The 16,442-nt window shown below is 34.7% G+C and overlaps 1 protein-coding gene across 2 annotated transcripts; it reads left to right on the top strand.

Moving 5' to 3' along the window:
• Positions 1-1,527: 1,527 nt before the first annotated feature.
• Positions 1,528-16,410, top strand: adgrl4 (adhesion G protein-coupled receptor L4). 2 transcript variants are annotated; one of them, XM_046858262.1, is made up of 17 exons: positions 1,528-1,610; positions 1,939-2,222; positions 2,348-2,487; positions 3,316-3,474; positions 4,398-4,547; positions 4,630-4,700; positions 7,563-7,730; positions 7,903-8,086; positions 8,746-8,874; positions 8,969-9,168; positions 9,467-9,646; positions 11,037-11,240; positions 12,104-12,324; positions 12,467-12,533; positions 13,446-13,537; positions 13,636-13,804; positions 13,891-16,410. In XM_046858262.1, exons 3-17 carry the CDS (start codon positions 2,373-2,375, stop codon positions 13,951-13,953), a joined length of 2,172 nt encoding a protein of 723 aa, XP_046714218.1. In that variant the 5' UTR covers positions 1,528-1,610; positions 1,939-2,222; positions 2,348-2,372; the 3' UTR covers positions 13,954-16,410. The 2 variants fall into 2 exon arrangements, with proteins under 2 accessions (XP_046714218.1, XP_046714219.1); XM_046858263.1 differs by having other exon boundaries at positions 1,595-1,610; positions 2,029-2,222.
• The last annotated feature ends 32 nt before the right edge of the window (positions 16,411-16,442 follow it).

Raw genomic sequence — 16,442 nt, 5'->3', positions numbered from 1 at the left:
ATGACAGAGATAGAAGGTTGGATGATGTGAAGATGGTGAAGCAGGAAGTGGATAGGATTAGTAAGAAGGGAGGGATTAAAAGGGTGAAGAGTGGCAAGTCGGTTGTATGACATACCAGTAGAAGCATGGAGATGTTTAGGAGAGATGGCAGTGGAGTTTATAACAAGATTGTTTAACAAGATTCTGGAAGCTGAGAGGATGCCTGAGGAATGGAGAAGGAGTGTGCTGGTACTGAACTTTAAGAATAAGGGAGATGTGCAGACCTGCAGTAACTACAGGGGAATAAAGTTGATCAGCCACACCATGAAGTTATTGGGAAAGAGTAGTGGAAGCCAGGCTGAGAGAAGAGGTAACCATCTATGAGCAACAGTATGGTTTCATGCCAAGGAAGAGCACCACGGACGCAACATTTGCTTTAAGAATGTTGATGGAGAAGTATAGAAAAGGTCAGAAGGAGTTGCATTCTTTGTTTATGGATTTAGAGAAAACGTACGACAGAGTGCTGAGAGAGGAGTTGTGGTATTGTATGAGAGTACCATATTTCTGTAAAAGCTGTATGAATTTATACATTTAATTTTCCTTAATGCAATGATAGTCACAAAAATGTTAAGAGGTGTTTTTGTATTTTATTTTACCTCTGTAATTTGCTACTTAATACCTACTTCATGATTTCTACATTTTATTTTTCTCCAGCCCAAATTAAAGCAGCCTGTATTCTTTCCTTGCAGTCATGTCTCCATTCCTCACCTTTGTCTCTCTAGTGTTCTTTGACCTAAATCGTAGTTTACAATTGTTCCATGACCTGTCCCACTCATACCCTCATTTCCTGCAATTGTCCTAGATGTAGTCTCTCTCCCTTCACCTGTCTTTGTCCTTTACGCTCTTTTTCCACCTATTTCAGTCATAGCTTGTCTTTCTAAAGTTATCTTTGTCTTAGACTATTCTTCTGAACTTGCAGTCCATGTTCCTTCACCAGTCTCAGTCATAGCCTCCATTGCATAACCTGTTCCAGCTTCTGTCTCTCTTACTTTACCTGCCCTTGCCCTACCCCCATCCCCCTAATGTGTCCATGCTCTAGACTTACTTTACAAGTTGTAGATTATCTTTATTCACTTGCCCCAATCACAGTCTTGTTTCCATCACCCGCCAACACCTGTTTAATTTATAACCACACTTTTTACACCTGTCCCATCTTAGCTCCTCATCATTTACATGCATCTGTTCTAGCCTATTTTAATGTAATAGTTCAACGTTCTCCTTTCTCCCTTCAACTGTCCAAGTTTTAGCCTGTCTACCTTCACCTGTTCAATTTGTATCTGTTCTCTTTACCTGTTTCAGTCCTAGCCACTCTTTCCTTAGCTGTCCAAATCATATCCTCTCTTCTTTCACCTGCCCACATCATAGTCACAGTCACTGTGATGCTAGCCCATCCTTATTGTCAGTTTCAGCTGCCTATCACATGTGAGACACCCACCCTGTTTTTTTCCTGCTCTGGCCCAAGTTTAGCTCCTGCCCATGAATCTGGCCCTGACCTTGGTTTTGTACTACGCTGCATTCTAGATGCTTGGATCAGACCTCAATCTCAGCAGTGCTAGATTACATAATAACTTGTGAGTATTAAACATGAGTTTGGACCCACTTCTTGTTTAGCTTGGACCCACCTCTAAATTGTCTTCTGTTTGTGCACATTGTTTGTGTTCTGTTTTACTTTTGGTCTGTCTTTGACTTCCTGTCTTCCTGCTGCACCAGCTCCACCCTGACCATTACTAGCAAATGTCTTTTTTGTTATTTATCTCGATAGTCTTGTTTCTGTGTAAATCGTCTTTTGGTTTTTAATATTTCGAAAGTCTTGCTAAAGTAACAAACTTAGGATTTTAAGTTGCTTTATTGTAGTTTTCCTGGTTCATGGTTTTCCTTGTCTCCTCATTCTATTTCCAGGTTGTATATTTGTTTTTTTGGTTGTAAACAATACCTGAATGCCCACAGATGCATGACGGACTGACAGTTAAATTCCCAATTAAATGTTAGGGCATTAGAGGAGTAATGCTGGATCTGACTGAGGTTTAGGACAGGAAGGGTCAGGTTTGGAGAAACAGGAAACTGATGAAGGGAAACGATGCACGTCACACAAGTACACAGCGTCGTTGGTAAAAAGTGAAGCAGTCTTAACGCGCAAATGGAGTTCTTCCTCAACTTACGGATAAAACTCTTACTTTTACCAGGTAGGATGTCCTCTACTAAAAACTGCTGTATATGAGTTTATGTTGAACTCTCATTGAATATTTTCAAAAAATATTTTTCAATCCAATTTTGTCTGTTTGGGTTTTTTTTCCTCCCCTTAAAAAAGCCTGGCTTTCAATTTTGCTGGGTCCATGCGCTTTTTCAAAAACTTGCCAGCGTGTCATTGGAACGCAGCTTGCAATAATGTGACTGGCCATTGTTTGTGCAACCGAGGTTTTTATGGAGATGGAATCAAACAGTGCATTGGTGAGTGATTTCGTTTGTGTATTGTGTAATTGTATTATTTTTTACCTTTTCCTTGGGATAAATAAAAATTTCAATATAATTGTAATACATTTTCTTTGCAAATAATCTCACCTATGATTACCTTATATGAATTCTTAATTGAAATAAATTATATTTGAAAGAAAGTATAATTTAGGGAAATTGTACTAAGGGAAAATGCTGCTCGAAGCTGGTTTGAGCCGGTAGAATAATGGAGTTGGCAGTCTTACAATGAAGTCTTTTTGTTCCTGGAAGCTACGTTTCTGAATTCACAATGACAAATGATTTGTCACTGTGAATAATAAATTAATTGTCAGGCTTGTCAGTGTCAGGATTTTTGCATGTAGCAATTCTATGTTGCTTGTACTGTATTTGCTTTTGATATTTTTACATGGTTTATTATTAATGTCTAATTGGTTGTTTGCTTCATTTGTATTTTATATTCTATAACACATTCTTTAACAAAAGGTGAAAAAAACGATTAAATGATTCAACCTCAAAGGTTTACCAAATCCAAATTTTTAATATAAAATGCATTATATTAATACAAGCTTTTTTGACTTGATGGTAAAATAAACTATGCAGCAGTTTTTTCCCTACATATTACAACCAGCATAATAAATGTAGAGTTTTAAGGACATATTTCCAAAGTCACTCATAACCCTGATATGAGTTATGCAGCACAGCTAAGAGTAACCTTCTAGCTCAAAGAGCAGTGAAAAATAGAGAGAGTGACAGCAATGTATCAGGTGTCCCAATTCTTTTTTGTACAGTATATATACATTTTATACTTTTGTATCCTCCATGTAGATGATGATGAGTGTAAAAATGTCACTCATCACTCGATCTGTGGCGATAATGCCAACTGCACGAACACAAACGGAAGCTATGAATGTACCTGCTTTCATGGATATGTGTCAACAGGGAGTAAAAAATTTCAAACTAATGATGGACTGACACACTGTAAAGGTAAGGCATCTTATTAATGCAGTTGAAAATTGTATTATATATTCTAGATAGAAACGGACAATGAGTGCAGTATGTATTTTGAATTACAAGTTTGTTTGTACACTTATAATGCTAGTTCTACAGCAAACTGTTCAAATTGGGCCCTATTCAGAGTTGGAGACAAATGAATCTGTCTTGAAGCTATGTTGTTACAAGAAAAGTTCCTTATATTCAGAGTTCATTTCCTGAGCAATTCTTTAGGATTAGTAAAATAGCCTTTCTGAGGCTGGTAGACCATCCGAGACAGGGTTCCTCAAAGTGTCAACAAGCATGTGCATTCTAATTATTAGGGATATTAAAATGTGGAATACAAATTACATTTTTATTTGTTATCAAGTGTAAAATTACAACAATATATATATCATAAAATAAAGAAACAATAAAAAAAACAATAAAAAAACATATAGAAAAAGAATAACATATCTACTATATTGGCAATTTATTGATGTATGTGCAAAATACTGTCCCTTATGTCCCTTTTTTAATACATTTTAAATTGTATTTACCGCCCTAAACATATATTTTAGCATGGCATATATTGCTTCCATCAAACTGTCAGCGAATGCTGTTGAATTTAATACACTCATGTTCCTTACACTGGCTAATATTGGGCTAGAAAAATGGGCTCAGCTCCAAGATCCAAATTGTGCATAACTTGAGACACACCTCTGTTTTACTCAAACACTACCCTGGCACGTGCAATCCCTGTGCAACTCTCTGAGTAGTGCTTAAGTCTCTGCATCTGCCCGAGGTCTGAATAGCAATGTGTGAAATCTGGTAATGTAACCTATCAGTATTCAGTCTTCACTACAACTCAACTCTGAATACGGCCCATGAGGCGAAGCGCACGTGTTTGATCACATATTTGCTCCTGTGTGTTGTAGATGATGATGAGTGCGTGAACACTACGATTTGTGGACCATTCTCCAAATGTTACAACACAATTGGCTCTTTTTACTGCTCATGCCAAAGAGATTATATAAGTTCTTCAGAAAGAATCTGGTCTCAGCCAAATAGTGGGATTGTGTGCAAAGGTGACTTCAGCAAGTATTATACCTATTTAATGAATGTCACTTGCCATTCCAAAAACTTACAAAAGTGTGTTTGATTTCTCAGAGGACCCAAATAAGGACTGCCATCAAGATGCAGGATGTATAACGATGGCTGTTAAGACCGTCATACAAAGTGTAAGTATAACCATGATACGTAAGTGATTTGTTTAACATCCCACCACAATGTACCATGAAAACAAACAGTAGAACAAGATGTAGAGTTAGCTCAAACAATATAAAAAAATATAAAATGAGTCTGAGATGCATATCCGGAGTATATAACAATATGAATAAGTATACAGAATTTGCAGAACAAAAAAATGACAAATAAACGTTTGGAAAAAAATGTGCAGGAAATGCAAAAAAACAAATAAAAAAAATACAAAATTAAAGAATTATATAATTTTTTTTTAATATATTTCTGAATAAATACTGAGAATATAAAAGAGAAAAGAAGCATGAATACAAATGAACAAAGTGAAGGGTGCAGAACGTTTTTAAATGCAAAACAAATACTGTTTATTAGTGATAGTAAAAGAATTATAAAACTAAAAATGTTTAAATGTTGGCTATAAAAGATTTAAAATGCAAAATATATGTATGTATATATTTATAAAAAAATATCATGATAATCAACTCATCATTGTTTCTATTTGTTTGGTTATTTGTTTGTTTGCTTGTTTGTTTAAGACAAACCTTACTCTCTTTAAAACAGTAAAAACATTTAGTTCCTTTTCATGTCTTATTGTTTGTTAGTGTATTAGTGTTTGGTCACTGCCCTTGTAATTAATACTAAGCATACAAATGTTATTATATTTCTACGAATGGACATAATATGGACATAGAGCACATTCTATAAAGAGCATTATTTCTCTGAGATGTAGACAATGATTAGATTTAGTTTGTCATAAGGATTAGAAGAATGCAGATGATCCGAAGCAACAGATTGCTGACTGTGGCCTTTCTTTGTCACATTTTCCTCAGACATTGGTGATCACGTTGATTTCAGGAAACAGCTGTTTATGAAAGAGTTAAGCTGCTACTGGAAACAGGGCTTGTTTTTTTGGGCAGGAGTGAAGCTGTGAGGGTTTACTTATAAGCAGCTGTATGATCGTGAAACCAGTGCAACACTCTCTGGATGGCCTAATGTCTGTGTATAAGGGAGAATAGTGCCCTCTTGTGGCATAACTGAGACAATACCAGCAGAGTAGCACAGTAAAATCTTGGTTAAGTCTAATTGAATTTGCTATTTTTTTCCTCCCACTATTTCTACTGCACTCTGCGTAATCAATCGTTCCAGTTTTACAGTGACAATACAAAAAGTTCTTCATCACAGCCTACATTTGTCCTTGTGGTAAGGAACCGGGAGAGGGGGAAAAAAACATTATTTTATATGCTGATCCGAAGATATCTTATCTGAAAATAATATCCATACAATTACTGCAGTCTGCATCCTACAGAGTTTAGGTAATTCTATTTATTTTTGCTTAAACGTTTCATTGAGTTAGAGTGTCAATGAAAAATTGACAGCGATATAATGGTGCATTTTAATATCAGCATTTTTTACTTTGATCATAGTTCCTACTTACAATTTCATATCCTCAAGTGGGAAGACAATGAAATGATGTATAACTCTGCAGTGGCAGTAAATGTAGGAAAGTATTTGGTTGGGGGAGAGTAACTTTTGTTAGATGAATTCTTTCCACCTGAATTACGTAGCTTGGGACTATATTATTTTTGGTGTTTTTATGATTAGAATTTGTTTATTATTATTAGAAATCTATTAACATACATAAATATACATAAAGGGGTAAGTTAAAATGGTAGCACAAAGGTAGCAATGCCCTAAATCTTATTTCCAATGCCTGAATATTTGTTGTTAAATTGTTAAATTGAATGAGTGCGGGAATGTGGGGATTTATTATGGCCCTATTCTGTGATTCCGGTAAACATTTCTCAGATTATTGGTGATGATATAATTACGTTCTCAAATGATAATGAAAATTAAAAAATAATAATATGTTAAAAAAAAAAAACATTTATTTGTAAAAAAACAATGAGGCATAGACTCAGTTTAAAAGTGGAGATTTATTTTCTTTATCTTTAACTGTCACGTTTGCCCATGACAAGGGTCTTAAACCCTTGTTTGTGGCTGACAGGAGTTAAACTTGGTGTAATCTTCTGATTTTGGAGCTTGTGCAACTTAAGGTTGGATGTTTTGTTCATGCTGACAAGCTTTTCTGCTCACTCTGGTTGAAAAATGTGGTTATATAAATTACTATGTTCTTTTTGGCAGCTTAATCTGACCTTCTCTTAACATTAATGCATTTCCATTTAAGAAATGTTACTTTTTTGTTGTTTTTTTAGCAACATTTTGTGTGAACATCACAGGAGATCAGCTGTTTCTGAAATACTCAAAACAGCCTTTTGGGGACCAACAACCATGACATTGTTGAATTCACTGAAAATCACACGATTTGATGTGCCCTATTTGTGAATTTATTTATATTATCATACAACAAATTTATTTGTATTACCATCAAGGGTTATTCCCCTTATATTGATATACTGTTATCCCAACTAGTTACTAGAGTGTCTGGACCCACAGACATGTTCTGGGAATAAAAAAATACAAAAATAAATATTAAGAAATTTTCAGCACACTGCTGCTAAATTACACAATAAAAGCATGACATGCTTTTGTAAACATACATACACAACTGACAGAATAGAATGACCTTGAAATCAGAATTCACGTCATCCCCTCCTGCACTACCCCAGTTTTTTTGGGCTTTCAGAAGTAAATAATAAAAAAATCAGCAATTTCAGGTGGTCCTGCTACAATGTAATAATGAAATCCAACATTTGCCCTTGCTCTTTCTGCATATTACTTTAAGCGTGATTAGACATTGGAGGCAGTCATTGAAGCAAAAATGTGCAGGAGTTAATCACACTATGAAATGGTGTTTAAAGCCTCTTAATCTCTCCTCTTTGTAGATCATTAACCTGCCAGATTCACAGCAGCAAATGGAGAAGATAAAAAATCAAACATTAGGTGACCTTGCTCCAGTCACAATAATCTCTTACATCGATGCAATAGAGGCCTCAGTGTTACGATTTGCAAACAAGACTCAGAAAGACAGTGCCATAAATGACACAATGAAGGTAATTTCTTCATATTCTTTCCCTGAACAGTAAAAATATACTTCAGGAAATATGAAATGTTCAATTATACCATACTAACACGTATAAACCAGTTGAATTACCAAGCAGTGTGCATGTCTGTATGTATTTATGCTTTTAAACCTTAAATATGACCATATGTAATCTGTGATAGAATTTGGTTCAAAGTGTGAACAATCTGGTGGAAAAGGAGGAAAAGGTGGCTTGGAATAGAATGAAAGAGGATACTAAGGACCAGTACATAACAAAGTTACTACACACAGCAGAGCAAGGAGCAGTGATACTTTCTAATTCCTACAAACATTCAGCTGAGGTGGACATCAAAACATCTGACGTAGGTAAGGCAAGCAGCATGAAGTATTTGCCGTTCACATGGCTCAAATTTAGGAAAGTATGCTTTTTATTACCTACAGCCCAAATGCACTTACTCAGAAATATGCCTAAACACTCATATTCACATGTATTATTTTTTATTTTTCTTCCAAATTCCAATGAGTAAAAGTTAAATATCTACTTGCACCTGGGTAAAATTGCTTTGGCTAGGAATGAATGATCAAATTGCAATTGCATGAAGCACACATCTATGTATTTTAATCAATATTTGCAAAGGTTAGCTAGCTACTTAAACACCTACTTAGGATAGTGTTCTTAGCTAAGAAATTTACTTAGCAATTTGGCACAGAGATTGTGGCCCAACCTTAGCTTACTAACTTCATGTTTCAGCTATTTGTGTTATTTACTATCCAAGTTTATAATCTAATTATAGTATATAATGAAAACTAAGCACTAGCAAGTTAGACTATTATGCTACAAGGTGTAAACGCAGTGGTCAAGTTTGCAGCTAACTATTAGTAGCAATGCTAACTGACAAAATAGAGAGACCAGGTTACAAGGTGGAAAGTAGCCAAAAAAAAACTAAATAAGGTGTAAAGATGCAGAAAAATTTATATTTATTACTGGATGGCTATTCATTTGACTGTTTCATTTCATTTCACAGAACTGAAACTCTACAAATTTGACCTTAAGAAAAAACAGAACTCCAATGTCTCAGCATCAATAGGTGGAGATTCAATTTCACTTACACTTAAGTATATGAAAGAGGAAAATACAAACAGTATTCAAAACAGTAAGTATAAAATGTGCATCTTTTTGTCTGTTACTCCAATTTTGCTAACACATGCCAGCAAATGGTGTGATTTGTGTTTGTTTGTATGTCTTAGGCAGCATCTCTGTTATATTCCTGCACTATGACAGCATTGGGCCTTTAATGAAACCCAGTTCTGACCCCGGGGTGAACGACTACAGCCGATACGCCGAAGCAGGAGAGATTACAGTAAATTCCCCTGTGATAGCTGCAGCCATAAGTTCACCAGATGTTTTCCCTTTGGATCATGTGACCTTCAATCTTAAACACCATGAGGTACTGGCCTCATATATTCAGTGTGACACCTACTGTACATGTGATTATATTGCCTCCTGTAGTTTAATCTACTCTATGCTACTTACTATATGGAAATTACTTCTATACAGTATCTATACATCTACTCTATGTGTATTTTTACAATATGAAGTACTACACTGCTATTTAATATGACGCATAGCTCTAGGGCAGAAGGGACTTGATATATTCTCTATAGTCTTAACCTCCAGGATATCATACATAGTACATACTATACTGCCCTTTAATTTAAATGAATCATTTTCATTTTCTCATTAAGCCTATAGACCCTGAAATTGACGAGACAAAATGTGCTTTCTGGGACTATTCGCTGAGCAGCATGAAAGGTCACTGGTCCATCGAGGGTTGTGAGCGAACTCGTGTCAACAAGACCCATACCACCTGCTCCTGTAATCATCTAACACACTTCGCTATCCTCATGTCCTCTGGCCGTGCCAATGTAAGTTTGTCAACAGCTGTAAAACAAATAAAGTAAAGCCGGTGTATGATGTAATCCATTCAATATATGATGCATCTTTGTAAATAAAACATTTATACATTTTTAGAGACAGCTTTAATCCTATTAATATAACCAATTATTTTCTTTTGTCACAGTGTATTTTGAGGAAAAGTGACACTATTAGCTAAACATTTTGTAGTTACATATTTTCAAGAATCACATTTTGACAGTTCAGCCATAGATAAAGGTGAAGCAGAAGATTAATATACAGTGTACTGCATATCAGCTATCGCTCAACTAATCAAACTCACAATAACAACTCATTTATATCTCTACACCTTTTTCTACACATAAATTCCATTTTATTGCTTTTTGTAAAAGTGTAAAAAAAATCACATATATTACATTATATATTAGTATTCTATTGTATTTGTTTTATTTACCTGCATTTATAGATTACTGCCATATTTATGTAGTTTGGTTGCATTAATAATAGTTAAACTAGTGCTCAAAATACTTAAAGACCCACTAGGGCAGGAATCACTCTGCCCCAATTTGTTTATTAGAAAGGAAGTAGCTGAAAGGTATCAAACACGACAGAATTACACCAGCTGTATTAAACATGATACAAACAAAAATATTTTAGAATAAGTTTATAATTAATAAAAAATTCTTTCTCTGATTATAAAAGAAATGATTAGCATATTTCATCAGCAGTGATCATGCTAGCTACTTCACACCCCCACTGATAGTCTGGATAGTCCTCGCTTGGACACCCCTGTCCACAACCGTTCTTTGTTTGCATGTGTTAATGTTAATGAATAGATCAATAAAAAGGGCCATAAGTATTTATGACAAACTATATATAATTTTAAAGGTCTATGCCTTATGCATCGATGTTAGATCACTGTTTTTCAATGGAAAGTTATCTATAGGTTGTTATATATATATATATATATATATATATATATATATATATATATATATTTTTATATGTGTACATTACTGAGCTTTGATGTTAAAAAGACTTGACTCTCAACTGCCTTTTAGAGAGTTATTCTAAAAAAAAGTCTCTAGAGAGTAGCCCATAGAGTCAAGTGTATCTGGTTTTCAACTTTAATCTATACCCTAACTAATATAATTCTGCCACACAAAAATCTGTGGTTATTAGCTTGCATGTATAGCTTGCATGTATAGCCTGTATTGCATGCTTGCATGTATAGCTTGCAGTGAATAACACTGAGAATTGAAAAATGTAACTAATTGTCACTGATTGTAGTTTGAGTGTAAAAATATTCTCGACCCACTAACTAATGGCTGACTGCTTTCACAAGCAGAATACAGAACACAGAGTTTCTCTGCCTTCACAATAACTGCTTTGTCTCCTCAGCTAGCTGCACACTACAACGTGCTGAGTCGCATCACTCAGCTGGGAATGGTGATCTCCTTGATTTGCTTGTTCATGTGCATCTTCACCTTCTGGTTCTTCAGTGAGATTCAGAGCACTAGAACAACTATCCACAAAAACCTATGTTGCAGCCTTTTCATGGCTGAGTTCATCTTTCTGATCGGGATCAATATGTATGCACACAAGGTAAGCTCAATGAGTGTTGTAGCTGCATGTAAGTTTATAACAATTAGGTTTCTTTTAGAAAATAAAAAAAAGTTCAGATTTCTTATATTCCCCTTTTTGTAAAATATTCCCTTAGGACCTGGTGTATATGTTTTACTTAAAACTTCAGCAACTATGTGATTATATATTTTTAAATGCTACATTATGCCTCCAAAACACTGCATTTACTTATAAGCAAATGAAAAATACAATATATAAAACGTTTTTGGACACCTGACAATGAGATCTGTATATCCATTTTTGAACATCAAATGCCTTATTTAGTCCCCATTTGCTGTTATAATAACCTCCACTCTTCTGGAAAAAATGCTCCACTAGATTTTAGAGAGCGCTTGTGATCATTCAGCCAGATACTGATAGAGGGTGATGAGGCCTGGGGTGCAGTCAGCATTCCAGTTAATCCCTAAGGTGTTTAATAGGGTTGAAGCCAGAGCTCAATAATAGGCCACTCAAGATCTTCTACTCCAACCCATGTAACCCATATCATTTAAAAAACTGGCTTTATGCACAGGGGCATTGTCATGCTGGAACAGGTTTGAGTCTTATAGTTTAACTGAAGGGAAAATTTAATGCTCTCAAATCCAAAGACATCCTATACATCTGTGTGTGTGCATAAATTAAAGAAAAAAATAATAATTCAAATATAATATAGACTATTCATTAAATGATCTTTCCTAGTACACTTATGTAATGTACATTTTATGCGATAATTCTTTTCATTATGAGATCATTAAAAGTACAAAAATATTGTGTTTGTGGACCTTATAGCAATTACCCATTAATAGTTTTTAATAGCGATTTTGATCGCCTTTTCCATGTTTCAGTTGTTTTGTTCGGTTGTTGCTGGGTTGCTACATTATTTCTTTCTGGCGGCTTTCGCATGGATGTGTATTGAGGGCATACACCTGTACCTGATTGTGGTTGGCGTCATCTACAACAAAGGCTTCCTCCATCGCAATTTTTACATTTTTGGTTATGGCAGTCCAGCAGTAGTTGTCATCATCTCTGTAACTCTTGGCTACAAATACTACGGTACAGATTCTGCGTAAGTACAGTGAAACAAAACATAAGTCTCAAAAGCACACAATGTATTCCATTAATGAGAATGTCATTGAGTGTCACAGTACTGTAGCAATAATGTAGTTAGAAAAGTCATCAAATGAAGTTCTGCTTTTGTTTTTCAAAAGATGCTGGCTAAGTACAGAACGAAATTTCATTTGGAGTTTCATTGGACCTGCATGTTTGATTATTCTGGTGAGTCTTTCTTATCATATTGAAGATCATTTAAAACATTTAATAAGCCAAAATTGGGCTGTACTGTTTGAGTGGGAGGGATGGCATACACTCTGTGCTTTATTAATCACTGTGGCTCTAGCCAACCATAGTCATCTATGAACTCATGTATGTGAAAAAGGGCAGATAGCACTTTCCTGTATTTGTTATGTTGGAAAAGATGTCGTTGGCTGGCTTTATGTGTCTCAGAGAAAGTATGCTGTATCAGAAGCTGTGGTAAGATTGGGGACAGCTGGCTGAGAATTGAGTGGTGCCCAAAATGAAGTAAATAAATACAGTAATTCCCAGTTTATCGCGGTGGTTACGTTCCAAAACACACAGAAAACATTTGCAAGAATATAGTGGGATGAATTTTGTGTACATTTGTAGAAATACAGTACACTGTATCACATTTATAGAGTACATGCACTGCACGAGATATACAGTTCTGTAGTAGCGTAGCCTATGCATAGTTTTTCTGCTTGTTTATTGGTTGGAGTGTCCTATGACGTCAAAAACAGTTAAAAATACACGTAACCGCATTCTTACTTTCTGTACTGTACTGTATTAAAATTTTACTTCATTTTATAATTAATAATTATAATTTAATTTATTTATTTAATTCCCTATACGTTTTTTGGTCTATCGTGCTATCCGCACCAGACCGGGAAAATCAGCCAAACTAATTAGTTATGTGGCAATTTTACGATAAACCGGGGGCATGAGATTCGAACCACGGTAAAGCGGGGGATTACTGTATATTAATTATCAATCCATCAAGTTATCAATCAATTAATCTGTGGTTGTTTGAATGTGTGGCACTTTGATCTAAATTTTAATAAGTCTAAATATTTATTTTCTCAATCCACTGATTTTATTCTTAATCATATCCAGGTGAATTTGTTGGCGTTCATTGTAATCATCTGTAAAGTCTATCGTCATACAGCTGTAAAGAAACCTGAGATCAGTCACTATGAAAATATCAGGTAAAAATATACTTATGCCAACATTTGTGAGCAATTGTAACTTAAACATTGTTGTAAACATGATATGCATTTCCATTATAATAATTTCTTCAAACCAGGTCTTGTGCACGAGGGGCACTTGCTCTCTTATTTGTACTTGGAGCTACCTGGACATTTGGTGTGGTGCACATCCTTAATGAGACCACTCTCACAGCTTATCTCTTCACGTTCGCAAATGCATTCCAGGGGATGTTTATCTTTATCTTCCTCTGCGTTTTGTCTCGGAAGGTAACGTTTATATAATTTTTTTGCTTCTCATAATTTGCTATTTTTGTTTGTTCGTTTTAATGCTTGAAATCTTCTTTTTTTAATAGGTCCAAGAAGAGTACTACCGAATGTTCAAGAACGTGCCGTGTTGTTTTGAATGCCTGAGATAAGGAAATCAAATAGTTTGGACAAGCACCATTGTGGAAGCTGAAATAAAATATTGTAGTACTCATAAGTATTTGAGGTTGCAAAAAATTTTTAGTCTTTTTTTTTTTCGACTACAAAATTTCTATAGTTTTATGTAGCAAATGTGATAATCAGGACCATCTCTTACAGTAAAATTGAATGTAAAACATAGATATAATGTTATAGTAAATAGTAGTTTAATTGTTGCTTGTGTGGCAGCCCAGGAAAACTTTTCTCTCTCTCTCTCTCTCTCTCTCTCTCTCTCTCTCTCTATCTATCTATCCTCTTATTGGCTGCATAGTTCTAATCAGTTTAAACACCAATCTATGTAAATGCACTGCCATATGAACAAATGTAACCATAATAACATACCATCACAGAAACATACAAAGTGAGGCAGCTATTGTGAACATTTCCTAATGACCTTACTGCACTAAATAGGTGTTTTGCATGTCATTACCTTTTATTTGAATAGAGTGATTTTTATCAGTGGCCAATGGCACAAGATAAATTTGATAAACTGGAGAATAAATAAGAAATCCTAAAAAATGGCACAAGGAACCAACAGCTTCATTATTAGTAGAGATGCAACACAGACACATGTAATTCACCCAAACACACACCCTCCCCCTCCTTCTCTCTCTCTCTCTCTCTCTCTCTCTCTCTCTCTCTCTAATAACTATTTATTGGAAGCCATTCAAATACATGTAACCTTATTGCACTACTTTTTCTCTGTATATGATTTGGAGTGGGCAGAATTCGAGACCTGCAAAAATCTCTAAGAGTTTTAGTTTTTCAGTGGTGGAAATTGACCATGGTATAAGTGGGATAATCCATGACTAGGAGTAATCCCTGACTTGTCTGACTCTCTTGGAAGCAACATCCTTCCCACTTTGTGCACGTGTTAACATCAAACACCACACACCTAGCCATGCATCATTTCTGACACATAGTTAAAAATTTGATCATATGAAAGGTTTCCCAAGCTGCCACATAGTATGTGTGATTCACTGTGTGCAGTTTATTTTCAGTTGTATTTGAAAAAAAGCCTAAAACTAACTTCTATTCTCCAATAATAGTAAAAGTACTACACTTATACAAAAAACGTATTATATACAGTAACTAGCTCATTTGATCAGTTATTTACTACAGAGACTTGTTTACAATGTATTTAAAGTTGCTTAACCTAATGTTGTGTTTCTGCCTGTAAAACAGTTGTATTCTGTATGTCTTGTATAAATCATTCATGAGTTAATGAGTTCTTTTGTGAAGCTTGGATATATTTTTTGTTTCGTCACTAACCATTTTTTATTGGGCATCTGATGACTTTTTTTTTTAAGCAAATTAAATCAAAATGTACAGAATGATGTCAAGGTGCATTAACACTGTAAGTCAAAAGTTTTTGTCACAATGTGAAAGTACCCTTACATGCAAAGCAGGTCCACAAACTTTAATCTTTAATAACTCAAGGCAAAAAATATTAGTCTATTCAATTATTTCACCAAAAACCAAACAAAATAAAACAGAAATGGCCTTAAATATGACATTTAAAATTGTACCCCATTAATTTCAGTATCCTAGCATGCTGTTAAATTAGTGCTTTGTTAGGAGAAACAGTCAAGAAATAGTGAACAACTCATTTAAAGTTTTATAGCATATTTACTGAATAAGGTGTATACTGAAGTGTTGAAAAGATTTGTTATTTTACACAGCATTCAAAATTAAATAACAGTAAAATGAAATTAATAATAATAATTAAAAAAACAAAGCCACAGTGGAATAAGTCAGGAGGAAACAGAAAACAAAACTTTGCAGACTTTGGCCAAATATGAATTAAAATTCTGCAAGAATGAATGCATTTGTGAAATATTATTAGTAATATTAACTGTAAAAGATAAATGTCAGGTTTGAATCTTCACTGTGTATCGATACATATTCCTTGGTTTGATTTTATTTTATTTTTTCAATTATAAAATATATTTCTATAAAGAATAATTATATTACAATGAGGGCATTTTCACAAATTTGCTATAATTGGAGCTATAATTGGAGTGGTTAAAAATGTTTGGCTGGCAGTGCCAGGTAATGACCTGCCTTATTAAATAAACTATAAAACATTTAGGATGCTATAGCAATAATGAGAAGCTCCTGTTTTTTTTAACACTTGTTTACCCAGAACACTTTCTGGGATTTTCATGAAGTTTTTTTCTTAATGATGGCAGACAGCTACATGACTGAAAGACCACTGTGGTCATTCAACAGTCTAACAGGTTCTGTGCCTATGACTGAAAGATTGAGTTTAAATCTCAGGATAGACAGAAAGTCACTGATGGGTTCTTGAGCAATGTTTGTGTAATTGTGTAAAAGCTTTATGCTTTGTAATTGGTTTGACTTGTAAATTACTACAATTATTAATAGCATTAAAGCCTCTGCTAACCAGACATTTGATCTCAACTGGTCTCTTTATTCATTC

The sequence above is a fragment of the Silurus meridionalis genome, chromosome 9 (assembly GCF_014805685.1).
Source record: "Silurus meridionalis isolate SWU-2019-XX chromosome 9, ASM1480568v1, whole genome shotgun sequence".
Taxonomy (NCBI): Eukaryota; Metazoa; Chordata; class Actinopteri; order Siluriformes; family Siluridae; genus Silurus; species Silurus meridionalis.
Note: the sequence above shows the minus strand (reverse complement) of the source record. Positions and strands in the feature narration are given on the sequence as shown.

Coding starts and splice junctions, on each gene's coding strand:
- adgrl4 (XM_046858262.1), top strand. CDS start 2,373: ATGCGCTTTTTCAAAAACTTGCCAGCGTGTCATTGGAACGCAGCTTGC. Junction 3,475..4,397: donor TGGACTGACACACTGTAAAG/GTAAGGCATCTT, acceptor TGTGTGTTGTAG/ATGATGATGAGTGCGTGAAC. Junction 4,548..4,629: donor TAGTGGGATTGTGTGCAAAG/GTGACTTCAGCA, acceptor TTGATTTCTCAG/AGGACCCAAATAAGGACTGC.